Raw genomic sequence first — 19900 nt, 5'->3', positions numbered from 1 at the left:
CATGTCTATTTATAGTATATATAAATATTTTATTATTATAAAAAAATTATATTATTTTAATATATTTTTAATTGTTTTCATATATTTTATATCTATTTGTGTATTGAACAAAGAGTTTGATACAAATAATCTTTCTTACAACAAAAAATGATTGATTGTATTTTTAAAGGTCTTTCACCTCATCTAGAACCATCACATAAGAGTTAAATCTTATAATGTTAATGGTCAAGGTATATTGAACTCGAGCCATATTCATCTTAAAATTAGAATCTTTTATTGTTGGACTCCCATCAAAATAAAAGTTAAATTATTTTTATAATAGAATCAGAAAGATATGATCATATATCTTCACACACACACAAACCATTGTCTTCATGATTCCAAAAATGTCGTATACAAACATACAATTCTGATCAAAATCAAGGTTCAAGTTCCTAGTAAATTAACTTCTTGTTCGAAGGCATTTGTGTTTCATTCTCTAAAAAGTTGTATTGTACCTAAAAGTAGAGGTGCCGAAAACTGAAAAACTGAACCTAAAGCCGTACCGATTTTCAGGTTAACCAAACCGATATATTTGACCTTTTCAGTTTGGTTAACCGAACCAGTAAAATCTTCGGTTTTTCGGTTCGGTTATGGTTCATGCTTTTTGCTACGAACGGTTAATCGGAAAAACGAAAATTTACTTTCTATTTTTTAAATATTATTTATGTATAAATGTTTAGGTTAAAATCAATTATTTCTTAGAAATTTTCAGTTACAATTACTAATTGATATATTATTTACATTTGTCATTTTAAACCATTAACTGTCATCTTTAACATTTGTTATAAATAAATAGGTTGATATAGATTAAAATCGTCATTTGCATTTCATCGCCATTTTATATAAATAACTAAATATTTGATTATCTTTTATCTATTAATTAAAAAATACGTTTTTGTATGAGTCAATTTTATTTTCCATATTCCTCGAATATTTGATAATTCATCTGTATCTAATTATTAACAGAAACAACAATATAATTAAATAAATTATATGAATTATTCATTGCAATTTTTTTTAAGGAAACTTCTTATGAGGTTCAATAATCTTAACATATTTTTTATTAAGGGGGTGTTTGGATAGGACAAAAAGATGGTGTTTATTGCTTATTGCTTATTTACACCACAATAAGCTAAGTTTAAGTGTTTGGATAAAATCCTTAAAAATCAACTTATTAAGCTAAATAAGCTAATTTTAATAAGCATCTCTCTCCATGCTTATTGTTTATTGCTTATTCTCACCACAAATAAGCTAATAAGATAATCCAAACACCCCTTGCTTATTGCCACCACAAATAAGCTAATAAGCTAATCCAAACACCCCCTGGGGGGGTGTTTGGATTTGCTTATTAGCTTATTTGTGGCGGGAATAAGCAATAAGCAATAAGCAACGGGGGAGATGCTTATTAAAATTAGTTTATTTCGCTTAATAAGCTGATTTTTTAAAGGATTTTATCCAAACATTCAAAGTTAGCTTATTGTGGTGGGAATAAGCAATAAGCAACGGCGGAGATGCTTATTAAAATTAGCTTAATAAGCTGATTTTTTAAAGATTTGATCCAAACACTCAAAGTTAGCTTATTGTGGTGGGAATAAGCAATAAGCACCTTTTTTTTTCCTATCCAAACACCCCTTAAGTAGTAATGTTTAATTGGTTAACCAGATAACCGAATCCAAAAAAAATTGGTTAACCGAATACCGGTTAACCTGATTTTTCGGTTTAGGTTTAGGTTCAAGAAATGAAAGAACTAATAGTCTTGATTAACCTTTCAAAATATGTTTTCGGTTCGGTTAATCATCCATGTACAATCCTACCTAAAAGTGGCAAAAGAAGAGGGACTAAGGGAAAACCAAAATATAATAGAAGCACGTTAAGTTTTTAGCATGAGGTCAAATAGGGTACAACCGGTTGATTTTGCCCATAAATATGCTTCGTTTATTTCTACCTTCTCAAACTAAATAATTAATTTATTATAATAAAATACAAAAAATAAAAACATATTATTATAACATCTTGTATCTACTAGTAAACAATATAAAAGATTGCATGTATCATAACACATGTTGGTCAACTTCCAACTAGTTTGATCTTTTCACACATTTGACTTGCTTTCTTTTTAGGTAAAGTATTATAATTCGACACACATTTGGCCTAGTGGATATTGGATAAAACCTTTCTTTATGGTTAAATTCTAATAGTTGATTTGCAAAATTAAATAAAAAGAATTAAACATTTCAAATTTAGACACGTTTAAAATATTGTAAATGATCTGTAATTTATCAATGTGTGACCGGGCACTTGGATGGATTGGAAATGGACTGTCCAAATGATTCAACTTACCATTCACTTATATACAATTTAATCAAAACGTTTCCGGAATGAGTATGATTATTCTTTTATGATGAATACTATAAATCATTTAAATATCAAACAAAACTTAGACTTAAATTTTAGTAAAAATCTTTGTTTCAACACTTTTATATGAAAATGAATTGATCCAAGATGTAATTTTGATGAATAGTCAAGTAAAATATAAAAGATGATTTTATAGAAAACTAGTCAAATGGAGTGGAATTCGTCTACTGTGTGCAAATAGTTTTAGTTTTTTTTTTATATAAAATTTTAAACATACTTAATGTTAAATTAATTATATATTATATATTATATATTTTAATAATAAAAAGCGGTATCAAGAGATCAATTCCATACTTAATAATAACTAATTTTAATTTGTTATTCTCTCTTTCTTTTTACACCGGTTTAATGTAAAATTAAAAGAAATTTGTGAGGGTAACGAAAAAAAAAAAAAGAATGGTAAATGGATAACCCACAAGTATTTTGTGGGTTTATCAATAAATTGATGTCACAATAATCATAATCATTGCTCCCATAAACTTTAAAAAGGTACACTTGACAAATTTTGATTGGATAAAAAGTGTTTAATGAGTTGAAGGGATTCCTTGGGTTTGAAAGTAGGTACTTGATGTCCTGCTCCTCTAATCGTTACAAACATCAATCCATCATATGCAATCGTCCATCCACCAACCTTCAATTACATTTCATGTATATGTTAGTAGTTTATAAATTATAATAAAACATTAATATATACTTATCGAAAATATGATTTGATATTTGGTAACTAGGGTTCTTATTTAGACCCTGAATTAAACCATGATTTTAGTTACCTGATTATTAGTATACCATGGAGACCATTCTTGAATTGTTTTCAAGCCAAGTTTTCTCAAAGAGAGTCTTGTAGATGTCACCGGAATTCTTCCATCTTGGTCTCCACTGTAAACCCAAACACGAAGACCCCCATTCACAAGTTTTTTGATGGTCGGAAGCATGGATGCAGGAGCATCATGCCAAAATGTAATAGCATTGCTGTTTAAAGCACATATGTATAGCCCGTTATAACCAAAAAAATTAAAAAGTAAATAAAAAGAGTGAAATGGATCATACTATGAAAATTACCTACAATGCGACCACGGGTAGGGAATTTTTGTGGTATTAGCATGTAGTGCGGCTTGAACAGCTGGTTTGTTCATATATGAATCAGTATATTCTGACTGACAAGGGTCGTACCCTGTTGGTTTCTTGTGCCACCCTTTCTGTTAACCATATATAATAGAGCTCAATGAATAAGCACTGAATAATTAATTATTTATAATAGTTGGAGGCATTTTGAGTCAATGGATGTTGTTTCTATTAAACCTTAAGGAATGTGTATGTATGTATGTATGCAACGTGCATAATAATTTAATCAAGTCAAATAAACACAAACGTTTTAGAAAAAAAAACTTAACGAGACAAGACTTTAGGATGCTTAATTATATGAGTGGTTTTTTTTTCATTTTAACTTAATACAAAAATAATGATTTAAAAGAAAAAAAAAAATCAGGAGTTTCCATCTCAAATCTTAAGTTTTTTTATACATTTGCTTCACATTTATTTATGCAAACCATTTTCCCAAATAGGTCATTTTTTTCAAGTTTCTTAAAACATCGTTAATTTATTCATATAAACATCAATGAAAATGAATAACCAAACTACGTGTTTTAAAAATAAGGTCTAAGTGAATAATTTACAAAATTATGTAATGTTGTTAAAAATACTCACATGTTTCGATAAAGTTTGAGGAGAGACATTGCCACGCATAAACACGCGTTGAGTGGAATTAGGGGTGGTATCAACACACGTAGGTGCATACAAGCTATACATATCGATAAGCTTATAAACTTCAAAGTATTCATCCAACGATGTATCACAACTTTCAGTTGAATTAGGGCTGCTAAAGTTGCAATTAGTCTTGATATCATTATATACACGATCCGATATAACAGCATGATCCCATGCATAACTAATCATACCCGTTTGATCAGTTCCATCATCCAACAACGCATTCCCAATCTGCATATTTTGTGTACATGTCACAAACATTGTATCACAACAAAAAAGTGTATCATATTTATATATGCAACAATCCTCACCATAAATCCTATGAAATTTATGCGATCATGGTCGGCAATAATCTTGTTTGTATCAAAAATAAGCTCAGCTAGTTGTGGAACGTAGTGCCCTATAAACAGTAAAAAAGTATATCAAATAAAACCCCGCCTAGTGAGTAGACAACAATTTATGTTTTAGAAATGTTGTAAATTATGCAAAAAAAAAATGTCATTATTATGTATAGCAAAAAGTTGTTTTATGCGAATATAATACCTGCATAACTTTCACCAGCTATGTAGAAGTCATGGGATTTGTACTGTGGAAACCTTCTAAACCATTTGATCAGAAATGTGTACGAATCCTGGGCTGTTGATGACAATTATTACAAGGTGAATAAATATAATTTTTTTTTTGTGTGTCAGTGTGTGTGTTTGTATGTATAAAATATACCTGTGATTTTGTCGCCAAGTTCCTTAATATCATTGCTAGTATTGGTGTACGAGAATCCAACACCAACAGGGGACTCCAGAAATAACAAGTTGGCAGCTACGAATATGATGACAAAAAAATAAAATAAAAACATTATTCGGAGTTTATTTATGTCAGTTTTGTTGATAGATAACAACGATTTTAGTTAATTTTTACCTTTATTCCATGCGTAATCGTTCAAAAGGAGCCCTGATTTGCTCTTTTTAACTACAAATGGGCCTAGCTCCTCCAAACCCCCAAATCCAATTGAAGAACAACCTGGACCTGTATTAAAATTTCAAAAATAAGTTTAAATAACCAAAATTAAAAAATAGTTGCGTCAATCACCTTTTATCGAACATTTGATACGCTAGTCACGAAATCCAATTTTAATGCTATAATACTATGAAATATAATTTTATATTCATAACTCGAAACTAGATATATTTCTCTAGTATTGTTAATTCATCTCAATTCGATCGCACGGCATCATAAATAATAAAAATAATTATATATTTTTCTCATAAGACTATTAACATGAAACAAAAACCTCAAACATAAGTTATGATTTTAAGAATTATTTAGCATCAAAAGTTTCGGTATAAAGCAAATACGGACAAAAAGGCAAGATTATAAGAGGCCAGAGCCCACATCGATACAATGTGGGCTTTTGTCAGATACTTTGTGGGCCTAAAAGCTGACTACTTATTTACTAGGCCGAATTGCCCTTTTTAAAAGCTGTCATAAAACAAAACGTTGTCAGAACTTTTAACTATAAACGATATTTTACTATAAAATTTATAAAAAAACATTTTCAGATATAATCGGTTTGAAATAAAACCAATTCTTTTCCATCTTTAATCTGATTTAGCTTTGTAGAAAACGCTCAAATGGATACATGTATGTGTTAGTGTTACTATACATAGCACATGCAATTGCATATATATTGAAAGAAAACACAACTCTACTTATGATAAAAGAGAACCTAGTAAAGGCTATCTCGAGCATTGACGATATTGTCTTTGGTCTTTTTTGCTTATAACCCATATGGAATAAAGTGAAGTGGTCACAATAAGATAAAAGGGGACCAAATGCTTTTGACATCTTTGTCAATGATGAATATTTAGTGGTGTGATTTTACAGTCACGAGATAACTTTTTTTCTTCATTTGAATCCAACAAAAGTGTTAATAGATAACTGGATGCAATTCCAATTTTACTTTCGAAATTGTCATCAAAACTTCACATTTTGGCATCCCTTCCAACAGACCAACATTAGACAGGTAAATCACAACGTCTCATTCCAAAAAGACTTAATGCCCAAATTTCAAGCATTTAAACTTAAGAACACAACTATGAATTCTCACATCTTTGCTACCAAGACAAGTATGTGGGTACAAGTTACATAGTAAATGTACATGTGTGAATACCGGTATGGATTATATCTTTAAGCAATGATTGAAAATTATCGCGTGGGTTTAAACACATTCTGAAGAAAATTTAACTTTTAGACATTCTGTTAACTGATAATCGTTAGACACATAGCACCTCTTTTCTATTCGACATTTAAAGGACTTTCGTGTGTGCAATGTCTATTAAAGTTCTACTTATCTTCTCCTTCAATAACATAATTTTATCCGTCAAATGAACGCCAATACATGCTTTCTATAAGTAACTAAAAAATATACATTCCAAATGTTGAGGAGTATGCAAGCATAGATATGCAGGAGATTCTTGCAACACATTATATTACAATTTATATACATAGTAATCATAAAATTGATTATTAGTAATAATATACTTTGTGACTTGTGAGGTTGCAATACGTACATATGATATAACCTTTCCGGATATCGAAAGCGTCATAGGAAAAGTATATCATTTAATAAACCCTATCAAGTATCAACCACTCATCCATTGACCATTTGGATAAGTGTTTTACTTTTCACCTTCCACGAACCAACTTATACTATATAAGGTCAAATGACAACGTACTTCTCTTGAACTCTTAATTATAATTTCATATTTTTATTAGTTTTTATTACAATATTATATTTTGAAATTTTTACCAAATTATATTAATATTGTCCAAATAAAAAATCAATCTTTATATGGGATATATAGATAAAGTTTTAAGAATACTAATTTAAACCTTTGAGTATAGGTCTTAAAAAGAAAAGAATTGACACTATCATGTTATAACTAGAAAATAAAACTAAAATATTATGGCATTTCTTACTTTAAATCCGTTTCTTAGGTGTCAACATCTGTTTTTTTTTTCTTTTCATGTTGTAATAGAAAAGACAAATAAAAAACAAATGAAAATTGGCTTCCACCACGTTTATTTGTGTCCAAGTTTAGGACCATAACTCCACCAGCTTCTTCTCCCACTTCCCATGTTCTAAGTCATTGAGTGAATGTGTCGTGTTGCATCGGATTAATATTTATTTAAAATAAATCATTATTCTTGTTGAAAGAATTGAAAATATCAAATTTAATCTTAATTAAGTTTATACTTATGATCTGGTAAATTAATTTTATAAGCATCACATAATACATTTTCTAAAGTTGCCTTGATACAATCTAACAAGTACAATGGTTACAAAATAATCCACCCATCAATATATATCCTAATGTATAATATTTTTATCGTATTAATAATAATATTATTTGTTTAAAACTTATCAAATGCTAAATAACGTTACGTCATGCATGACAGACATGATGTTACCATCTTTGGCATATGATGCAAATGTGGATAATCTATACGTTTACTTCCTTCTTAAATTTCGATTCAATCACAATGACGTTGTCTTTTATTTTTATATTAAAAAATACATAGTTTTTTTATTATAATTATATTATATCTCGTCCTATGATAATTCCAAGGTATTCGTGGTATGGAATGTGTATTGGGATTGACAACAACTGGCTATAATTTTAAAAAAAAAAAAAAATAGTATTTTAAGTAATTCTAACAATTTAACAATAAGCATACACGATCATAAGATTAAAATGCAGTTTCCTGGAAACTAATTGTTCTTCAATGTATCAAAACAATTGGTCCCCATATGAAGTGTAATATTGTATGCAATCAGCCAAAAACAAGATACATCTATTTGGTAATTCAAACCAATAGGAATGTGACACGAAGCATAATGTAGAATCAAATGATTTTGCAAGTTTTGGCCCTATTGTCATGAAATTATTATCCTTAAATCTCCTAAAGAAGTACGAAAATTCAGTGATATCTTTCTATGTTTTCCACGACATAAAAAAAGGTAGAAGAAAGTGCATTAAATGTTACCTCCATTAAGCCATAAAAGGACAGGCTTCTTCTCAGGGCTTTCTTCAGCTTCAAAGAACCAATAAAACAGTGCTCTTCCATGGCTTTCATTGACTGTAACATATCCAGCATACTGCTTGAAGCTGACCGGAGGCTGCCCTGGAAGACGGAACACTCGGTCAGCTTCTTGCTTGGCAAATGCTCGACCAGTTGGCTTCTGCTGATCGGAAACAGCCACACCCCACCGGAAAATGGATATAGAAAATATGAGGATGAAACTGGAAGTCCATGGGGAGTTCATACTATGTGTGTATGTGTGTGTGGGTTTTGAAATGATTGATGGACAGATAGTATGAATATATATATATATATATATATATATATATATATATATATATATATATATATATATATATATATATATATATATATATATATATATATATATATATATATATATATATATATAGAGAGAGAGAGAGAGAGTGAGGTTTTGACCATAAATGTATAGGTAGCAAGTTTCTTTTTCATGGGCATCAACTTTGGAAATATCTATTTAATTGGGACCCTACTAAGTAAGCAACTTGAATTTCATTTCTTTAGTTTCAAAGGGTTACTTGTAAAAATCAATATATTATTTAAATATATTATTTTAGTAGTTTACTAGATTATAGCCCGCGTTAAACGCGGGAAACGTATAAAAAAACATATAATCGTTTATAGATATTGTATAATGATTATAAAAAAATATATGGTTATTGGTATTATTGAAATGTGTAGAAAATAAATTGAAAACGATAAATATATATAATCATTGAAAGATCTCTTTGTAGACATCATTTTTTGTTTTATTAGTTGAACGACTTTCCTCGTCTCATATAGTTATGATATTTATATATTTATAAGCATTTTAATTAGACGTTCCTTGCATAATAATGTTACTTAATTTAAACATATATTGACAATCAATATACCGTTTTTTCTATTGTATTAAATATTAACAACTATTTCATTTATTCAAATAAAGTTATGTAATATAATTTATAAAATGTTAAATGTTATATATATTTAATTTTAGTATATCATCAATGGAGATTCTTTTCTAAATCATTATTGGTTTATTTTAAATTGATTATAAATATAAATGCTAGCTTTTATGTTTGTTCTTATTTATTTAGTGTTCGCAAGAACTTTGCATTAGTTTTGGCGCAACTTTGAATAATTTTAGTATATCATCAATGTAATTTGATATATCTGTCAATTATATGAAATATCAAATAATGACATTTCATTACTATTGTGATAATTTAGTTTAGAGTAAATTACTGAAATCGTCCCTATAGTTTGGTCAAAATCGCACGTTTGATCCCTAACTTTTTTTTTTGCACTCGGATCGTCCCTATGGTTTGATTTTGTTGCGTTTTTCGTCCCTGTGGTTTGATTTTTTTGCATTTTTCGTCCCTTACATACATAAAGTTAGGGACCAAACATGCAATTTTTACCAAACCATAGGGACGAAAAACGCAACAAAATCAAACCACAGGGACGATCCGAATGCAAAAAAAAAAAAGTTATGGACCAAACGTGCAATTTTTACCAAACCACAGGGACGCTTTCAGTAATTTACTCTTTAGTTTATATATTGTATTTTCACTAATCTTAACGGTCTTATTTTTTCTAATAACCGTAACGCTTTTACTAAATGTACTTTTTACAAATCTCCTAATATCTTATAATTTTTATCTTACTTTATAATTTTTCATAACTATGTTATTTTCAAGATTGACTGCTTTAATAGTGTTTTTTTTCAGTCTATTCAATTTTATATTTCATTGTACAACATCATCGTTTGTATGTATTCTGAAATTTCACTTTAAAAATGCTTAATGTTTACACCTTGATATTAGTTTTTTTTAATAAACTCATGTAATAATTATGGAATGTATATCTCATTTTAATTAACATTCACTTCCTTTATTATATCAAATTCCTCATTAAACGGATATACTTTTGGAAAATAATAATTATAATAGGGCAGCATTATCTAAGACGTAAATGTTTGATATACTTTTGGAGAAAAAAAATCAGGATCATTAAAAAAAAATTATATAAAGAAAATACAAATTTAAATTTGTTGAAATTATGGATGAAATTACTGGCGAAAATTTATTTTGGAGGGAGTTGTATTTTGTAAGGTATAATAATATTACAAAATTTGAAATATCTATATTTGTTGTGTAAATTAATAAATTTTATTGTTACTATACGAAGATAAAAAAAAAGTAGGTTGATATGATATACAAAAACATAATAATTTCAATGATATTTTAAAATCATGCCAATTTTTAACCGAATTCTTATGACATAAAAATTAAAAAAAAATCATAATCATCTCTAATATATAAAAGTAACATTTTCGTAATTAATGTCAGTTCCCAAGATAGTTAATTTTTGTTTTGTTAAAGGTACCTAATATCTTTTTCATGTTTATTTGAAAAGTTTCAGAAAAGTAGTTAACTGATTTCATGTAATTTGTGACAAAGAAAATCGAAATATATGAATACATACATTTGATATAGGAACAAAAAATAATCGAAAAAAATATAAAAAGCGAAAGAAGGTACTGACCTTCTAGCGCACAAGAGCGAATGTTTATAGCAAAGAATGATGATGGAAGTTATAAGCAATATTAACGATGTTGTAGGAGAAGGTTTGAAAAAAAAGAAACGATTGAAAATAAATGTGAGTCGCGGATTCAATGATGAATCGTATATGTATGTGATAATTTGAATATGATTTTTCGGTATTAATGATTTCCTAATAAAAAAAGATTTTATATTAATGGTTTACTAATATAAACGGATTTATATTAATGGTTGATATTAAGGCCTTGATTGAAATTATTTGTTAGTAATATGTTTTTAAAATTGACCATATTAAAATCTTCATAACTGAAAATTCAAGATGTAAAATATGGAAAGCTTTTATTGGAATTAAATACATTTCATTTCAACGAATGTAAGTTATTGATTGGTGATTGAAAAGCATTTATTGGAATTAAATACATTTCATATGGGGAAGATGATGTCAGTAATTTGATCTAAGGATAGAAAAAATAAGATTGAAATACAATCAATGGTCCAGATTATTTAAGATGATGTCATAAGGTTTCTCTTTTAGTAATATTTAAGATATAACTGAAGTAAAAACTGTTTATGTATTGATATATCATTTTTAAACTATTTTATGTAAATTTTTACCGTCTTATGTAACATTTGAATAAAAACGTAAGGGAGGAGGGAGTCATTCCCTCCCAACCCACTGAACCCACTGCAACATCAGTTTTTCTCTTTTATTTTTCTTAATCTTTTCCAACCCACAACACACGAAAATCATATCTTTCTCAATCCATTCAATTAAAAAATATATATACAAAATAATCAAGGTAGAGTCTTAATTAGCAATAGAGTTACCCCGGTACCACTCCCTCTTCAGCGGGTTGTTTAATTGGTTTCACTAAGTCACTTCATTCCCTCTCTCTACTTTCTCTCTCGCATTTTTCTCTTGTACCATGTGTTTTAAAACTTGTACCTTAGTTGTTTAGTATTTTTTTTTAATTGAATGAGTTGAGTGGGTTCAAAAAGATATGATTTTCGTGTGTTGTGTGTTGGAAAAAATAAAAAAAAATATGAAAAAGAAAAATTAATGTGACAGTGGGTTCAGTGGGTTGGGAGGAAATAACTGTCTCCTCCCTAATAAATAAATTACATTAAATGGTTTAAAAACATATGTTCCATAAGCTATAAAACCATACATCTATATTGTTTTTTTGTTTCATTTGACCATTTTTTTTATTGGAGATGTCTGCTATGCGTAGATCTTTTCAGATTTTTTAGGTTTTAAACAAAATAGAAAAAAGAAAAAAAACTCGAAATAAATGAAAAACTTCATTCGGAACTCGAAGATTGTTTAGCTTTTATTTGAAAAAAAAAAAACATAATACAAATTTAAGTAGTTTTTCGAAAGCTTGGTTATTATGTAATTTTTACACGTGAAAAGCTAACAATTATTTATGCAAAATGTTTCTTATTCGATATATATATATATATATATATATATATATATATATATATATATATATATATATATATATATATATATATATATATATAACAGTTCAAATGAGAACCAAAAAAGGTTAAGAACCGTAAGAACCTTTAATTTTAAATGTTTATAAAGGATTTAGGGTTTAGGGTTTAGGGTAACCCTAAACCCTTTATAAACATCTAAAGTTAGAGGTTCTTACGGTTATTAACCTTTTTTGGTTCTCATTTGAACCACTCCCTATATATATATATATATATATATATATATATATATATATATATATATATATATATATATATATATATATATATATATATATATATATATATATATATATATATATATATATATATATATATATGAGGGTTCAATTGAGAAAAAAAAGGTTGAGAATGGGAGAATCATTCTCAGCCACTCATTTATTTTTGTCGCAAAAGCCTCCGTGGTACCAGCAGAAATGGGAAAGGAATAGACATGTGTTTTCCAACAAAACATGTTTCCTTAAACTATGCTAATCATTACTTTAATATATACAAAACATAGTTTTTTCGTTTTTTTTTTTTAATTTTTAAGAAGCTATTTTTATCGAAAAATTATTTTAAATATACCAAAATTCATGATTTTTTATTCTCTACAAATAGACATCCATATTGATATAGTTTTAAGATAAAATAAAATTATATTATATTTCAGCTATCGTTATTCATAAGTGAATAAAAATGAATCAGGTTTTTACTACAGTACATTCGTTATTCAGTTATGAATAAAAACTATGATTTTTTTTTACAATTTAAGTATCATTCATATATGAATATAGCATATAATAAACATAGTATATTCATATTTAAATATTAGACGGTGCATTCACTTATGAATATTATATAGTATATTCAATTGTGAATATTATATGGTATATTCACTTATGAATATTAGATAATATTTTCATATCTGAATATTGCATAGTATTACATGGTATATCACATGTGAATATTACATAGTATATTCATTTGTGAATATTAGATGATATATTCGCTTATGAATATTACACAGTATATTCACATATGAATATTACACAATATATTCACCTATGAATATTACAAGGTATTTTCACAAATATATATAATTTTTATATATTATTCACATATGAATAACATACAGACTTGTATATTTGTTTTTTTGTTTTAATAATTATATACTGAGAAAACATATTCATATATGAATATAACGTAATAATTTAGTTTATGCATTTCATCAAACAGTTGGAGTGCATACAATTTAACTTTTTTAAAAATGTTAAAAACATGATATTTTGACTATTTAAATCTTACAAAAGAGTAGATTGATAAAGAATTATATGAAATTTTTCAAAAAAAAAACGATTTGATCTTTTTCTAACCTTAATTTTGAAGTTTTATTTGATAATCGATGTTGAATGAATGATATGAAGTGGATTTTTGTTGATTATCGATGATGTTGATCTAATAACGTTGGGAGTATAATTAATCATAGATGTTGAATATCTGATCGTATTCAAGCACAATTGAAGGTTGAATTAAAAGAGCCAAAAACAAATTTTTGTTGTTAACTGTTGAATCGTGTTGATTATTGACGAAGATTGATGATTGATTAGCACTGGATGATGTTGATGATGGTTTAATTAAAGAAATCTTGATGATTGTTGAAAGTTGGAGAAGAAATTTGGATGATAAACGCTGAATGAGTTTGAACTGTAATCTAATTCTCTACAGATACGTATTTGAGATTGAAGGTTGTTATCATATTTACAAATTTGCCACCATGTCTTTTTTATGCTTAGATAAAATGAGTGGCTGAGAATGATTCCCCCATTCTCAACCTTTTTTATTTTCTCAATTCCCTTTTATAATGTTCTACAACCATGTAATTTGTTGCTATTTTTATTCTAGATACTATTAATAGTGATTAGGGTATAATCCCAAGAGCATAAAGAACATAAGTTCCACCGATTATAAAATAATCATTATTTGGTAAAAAAAAAATTAGACTTTATTATCACCTAAAGCTTTTGATGGTGTTACATGATTGTATCTTAACTTTATGTTTGAAACTTCAACAAAGGTTTCAAAATTTATCTTTACCATGTAAAATATAATTATAACTACTATAGTTGTTAATGAAGTTGATTTGGTATCTTGTATTAACTCATAGACATTCATTAGAAAGGAAGTCATACATCACAATGTATAGTTCCTTAATAATTATTCCTCTACAAATTAGTGAAAATTTTTATTAGGAATCTTTTATATATAAATAGGGTTCACATATGACAAATAAACTACATTATTTGCCTTAAAAGATCCTTTTCTTGAAGTTGTAATATGTGTATTTCATTTATATAATAAAGATAACAATGTCATAGATAACTTTGTTTCAAAACAAGTTTAAGTTAAAAGTGCTTGCATATAGAACTTAATTTTATTTATTAAAATATTAATATTTACTTTATAATTCTATTAAAATATCTAGTCTCGTAAATAGAAGTTAATCATTTCAAAATATGATTATTATCGTTATGAAAAACGATTAAGTAAATAATCAAATATTTAAATAAAATAACTTATACATACATACATACATATATATATATATATATATATATATATATATATATATATATATATATACACACACACACATGCTAAATTTAAAACACACATTGTTTTATATTACAAGTAATTTATGTATTAAGCATAAATAATGAAATAAACTCCAAGAGTGTAGTTCCAATTTGTTTGTGCGTGGCTGGTTACTCTTCTTCAAATATCTACAAACAAGTTATAAATATTATATTAACATTTAAGTACCAAGTACTTGAGTGTTATATGAAAAGTATAAGTTCTATCTAATAGATACCTGAAGTACTAGTTTCTTACATGCTTTCTTTTCAGATAAGAGGAGCAGTTCCTCTTCCAGTGTCCAATTTTTCCTCAAAAGAAACAAGATCCATCTATGTACGCCTTTCTAGATTTCTTAGGGCTTAAAGGTGTTAAGTCCATAAAACATGGGCTTCTTAGATCACTTAAAAGTGACTCTTTTGAGCCTTGCATTATTCCATTGTTTGAACTAGTTTAAAGCAAATATCACTTTATTTTTTTTGGAATATTGCTTAACATGTTATATCATATATATATATATATATATATATATATATATATATATATAGAGAGAGAGAGAGAGAGAGAGAGAACTAGGTTCAAATGTTTCTAGCAACTATTGTGTACATGTATGCACTAATGAGAATTCAAGGAATAATAAATCATTAAATAAATTAAAAAAGGGTATAATGGTAAACTTAGTATATCTAATTATGGTAAAAAAAATAATTTAATTAATCTCTCCTTAATTAGTTAAAACCTTACAAACCAACATCCCTAACCCTAAAGAGTACGACGGCTTCCTCCAATCATCGATACCCCTGTTCCTCTTTTCCATTAGAGATCGACCCCAGAAATTTGAGCACCAGCGTCACATATCCATGAAACACCAACGCATACTCCATTGACGCCATCAACGACTACAACCTCTAAAGCGTGCACAATTACATTCATCGAGACCCTGCTTTGGTATTGCTCCTGTGAATCCCCACGCCTTCACAACTTCACTTCAGGTTTGAGCTTTATTGGTCGATATTAGTCTTTAGGATTTTTGGTTATGGTTCATGAGACATGCAACTACCCTTTTCTCAAATCATATCAAATATAGTTTGATTCAGATCCAAAATTGGTCCTCCTGGAGATATTCTTGTAGAGAAAATTTTGGTTTTACATATAACCTATCATCTAGCTTCAGATTCAAAATGCATCTGATTTTTGCCGGCCAACTGTTTATTAAAATGCTTGAATCAAATATTTCATCCATTCATTTGCACATGATGTCCGTTGATAAGCATTTATACCCATTTGAAAATTAGAATATGTAGTTTTGCTAATCTGATCTGGTGTTGGCCTAATGAGGTCTTTATATTTCTCTATTAGTTATTTCATACTCTTGATAATACAAATTCTTTAAGTATATTTAAAACCATTCTTGCAGAATTTTTATAGTATCATTCTTGCAGAATAAACATGTTTCTTGATAGCTATTAGACTTTAAGTAATATTCTGTTAGAATAAAGTATATGTGTTCTTATAAAATCTTTGTTTGCCATTTATTATTTTTGTTGATAAATTTTAATTCTTTAATTTGGTGTATTTTATGTTTTTGGAGTGTTTTTTCGATTAAAAATTAGTGATTCGAGGATTACATTCTATTTAAATGGTTGAAAAAAGTTCACACTTCTTCATACACTTTTATTTTCTTATCTAGTGATTTGAGGATTGCATTAGATTTTTTAATATTTGAAAATTGATTATGTTTTCTTTGTGATTTTAGGTTTTGAAGAGACTGCCATTGATATGAAAAAGGAAAAAAAACATGGAGAATGAGACTGTATTCTACCAGAATATATTCTTTCATAATAGAATAGTGTTTTTGTTATATTTTGATGTTTTTTTCCTTTTTTAACCATTTTTAGTTTTAATCTTTAAGAATAAATGTAATTCTTGAACTATTACTAGTCATTTTTTTCAGAATGAATGTAGTAATTGTTTATAGTCTTATTTTGTACGAATTAACGTAATTAGTGATTCTTAAAGAATAAAATTCGTATTCTTTAGAAAATATTATTCTTGATAATATGTTATACAATTCTTTAAGTATGTTAATTATAAAAAAAAATATCTTGAATATAACCATATTCTGCAAGAATAAAATCGAAAATAACGTTACTAGTTTATGGTTGACTTTGTCATTCTACTAGAATACATTTAGTTATTATTAAAAACTATATCAGAAATTTAGAATTAAATTTGAATTAATTTAAAAATTAGATTTTTAAAAATAAGAGATCTAATTATCCCTTAAAATCCGAAATTTTCATTTTTTTAATATAGGTCAATTGACTAAAATGTCCTTATGCTGAAATTTATGTGATTATATGGTACGTGTTACCCTATTGTAATATCATAGACCCTCAGATTATGACCTTTAATTCAATTCCATCCAGTGGTCCGGATCTATGCATTCTGGCACACAATAGTTAGTAAACACACAATATATATATATATATATATATATATATATATATATATATATATATATTATCCAAGACTTCCTAGAAGTCATAAATAACTATTTCTAGTATGATGTTAGAAGCATCTTGAGCATCACAGTGATGTCATTACTAGTTATCATGTTCACCTCTATTGCTCAAAGAAACTTGTTTAGAACTAGGACCTTTAAGTGTATACAATTTCACATCTCTTACGAGATTGTATCTCAATACATGAACTCATTCATTAAAGTTGTATCTATTAAATGTTGTTTCATTAAGTCGTTAAAAAATGACAATTTATAGTTATGTGAGTGGATTATATATATCTACAAAATTTTTAAAAAAAAATTAATTAGTATTTTCAATATTTATTCTTTAATGATTAATACCCTTTTATTTTCCAAAAACATTAATTATCAAAAGTCTAGGATCCAAGTTGCGAAACAAATAAATGATTAGGTACCCTTTATCCCATTCATTTGAATCCAACCCAATAGATATCAATAATCAATTATGTTCTACTATATAATTTCTAGATTTATGGGATCGCTAATAACAAATTTAATTACACATGTTTGATCTCAACTATGCTTCAGAATTCTCTTGCTTAGGTATCCTTTATCACAAAAGATTTTCGATCAAATCATCAAATTTGAAAAACTTTTGTAATCGGCGTATAACTTGGTTTTGGAAATCACGAAAACACCCCGCTCATCAAAAGATAACATTAAGCAGTTTGGTATCGTTTATCCCACTAGTGCATACAAGAGATATGTGAGTGTTCTTCAAAAAAGATTGCATAGATTTGAGGTTTGTAAGAGGTCTTTGATGTTTTTATAATTCTAGTTTAAAAAACATATTATATCATTGTTATTGCATGCATCCAATAAACCATTGTATACTTTAAAAATCTTATTTTATGTAAAAATCACATTTTAACAATGTTCTTCTATAAAACCCGATTTTATAAAATTGACGCAATCAAATTTTAATAGCTAATATTAAGTCCGACATTTGAGCGCTTTAGAGAATTTGTAAACCTTTTAATAAAACTTCCTTTTAAAAAACAAGGTTTGGAGTTTGATAAGTTTACAAATCTCTATTTTTAAACTTATACAAGTTTAATCTCAAAATTTTACCGGTTGCTAGTTTTAACGATAAAGTTTGTTTTATTTTAAAACTATTTTTACCATCTTATGTTAAAAAAGTAAATTTCATTAAAATCAAACTCCTTTGTGATGTTTGTTTATGTTTAAATATTATTTTGCATTTGAAAATCTAATTTATCAACCAAACATAATAATAACAACATAAAATTAAACAACACAAACATATTAAAAAAATAAGTGCCTAAACCAACCAATTATTGACATTTTGAGAGTCATCACAAAATGTCAAGTCAATTCCTAAAGAGAAATTTAAAAGGACCAAAAATCTTCTACTAATGTTGTTGTAGAAACCCTCATTTGAGAAAACACTCATTGCTTGCAAAAAGTTGAAAAGCCTCTTGAAAGTAATAATTCAGTAACATGCAACACTTTTCAGAAAATTAGGTCAAACAGCTCCAAGGGAAGCTGCCAACAGCAACACCTTTTTGCAACAGTTTGCGGAAAGGTTGCATTTGCCCCTGCACATTTCAAGGTTCCGAAAATTACCTTTTGGTGTTCAAAAAATGACTCCATCTTCATTTCTTGTTATATTTTTGTACAAATAAATTATTTCTAAAAACTAATCTATTACTTACAAAAAATAAATGAAGAAAACTAATCTATTTAATTATTACATACCATATAAATAAATAAATATTACAACCAGTTTTTCAATAAATCAACACAAACAACAACACAAAGGTCATGTGCTAGTTTATGCACATCATACACATTTAAATACTAAAAATTATATAAAACAACTCTTTATTTCTAAGACAACTTTTATGACTAAAAAGATGCATGTAAACTTCTAGTCATAAAAATAACAATTATAAACATTTTAAAAGTTATAATAGAAAATATGTATAAAATTTTCTTGTAAAGTGAAAATCGTCCATGTTTTCCAAACACAAAGATTTCATTAGCTTAACATAAAATCTAACATAGCTTGCAAAAATGGTTCTGATACAAATTGTTGGATTTTTATTTAAAAGTTGTTTCAAAAATATAAATATAGCAACATAAGACTTTAGACTTGAACAAAATAAAACTAATTTTATTCCCACCAAAATATCATTTTGCAAGACTTATAATGATTAAAACAATGATAGAAAGAAAGCATTACAACCTTTGAAGACATTGGTTGCTTTTGGCAATTCGGAAGTTGATGAAGATGGCTTTAAGCTCCAAGGAAGAAGCTCTCTAGAAATATCCACCAACATTTAGCCAACTTGATAAGATGCTAGTCTTCATCATGTAATAATAGAAT

General features: G+C 27.3%; 1 protein-coding gene across 1 annotated transcript; it reads right to left on the bottom strand.

The window, feature by feature from the left end:
• Positions 1-2854: 2854 nt before the first annotated feature.
• On the bottom strand, positions 2855-8593 carry LOC145066455 (serine carboxypeptidase-like 34). The gene is made up of 9 exons (XM_079013712.1): positions 8266-8593; positions 5137-5244; positions 4942-5037; positions 4765-4857; positions 4533-4621; positions 4162-4452; positions 3517-3653; positions 3228-3426; positions 2855-3088 (listed from the first exon to the last, which is right to left on the bottom strand). The coding sequence occupies exons 1-9, from the start codon at positions 8543-8545 to the stop codon at positions 2939-2941; spliced, it is 1443 nt and encodes a 480-aa protein (XP_078869838.1). The 5' UTR covers positions 8546-8593; the 3' UTR covers positions 2855-2938.
• Positions 8594-19900: the final 11307 nt, after the last annotated feature.

The sequence above is a fragment of the Lactuca serriola genome, chromosome 8 (assembly GCF_051521515.1).
Source record: "Lactuca serriola cultivar US96UC23 chromosome 8, Lser_US96UC23_V15, whole genome shotgun sequence".
Classification (NCBI taxonomy): domain Eukaryota; kingdom Viridiplantae; phylum Streptophyta; class Magnoliopsida; order Asterales; family Asteraceae; genus Lactuca; species Lactuca serriola.
Note: the sequence above shows the minus strand (reverse complement) of the source record. Positions and strands in the feature narration are given on the sequence as shown.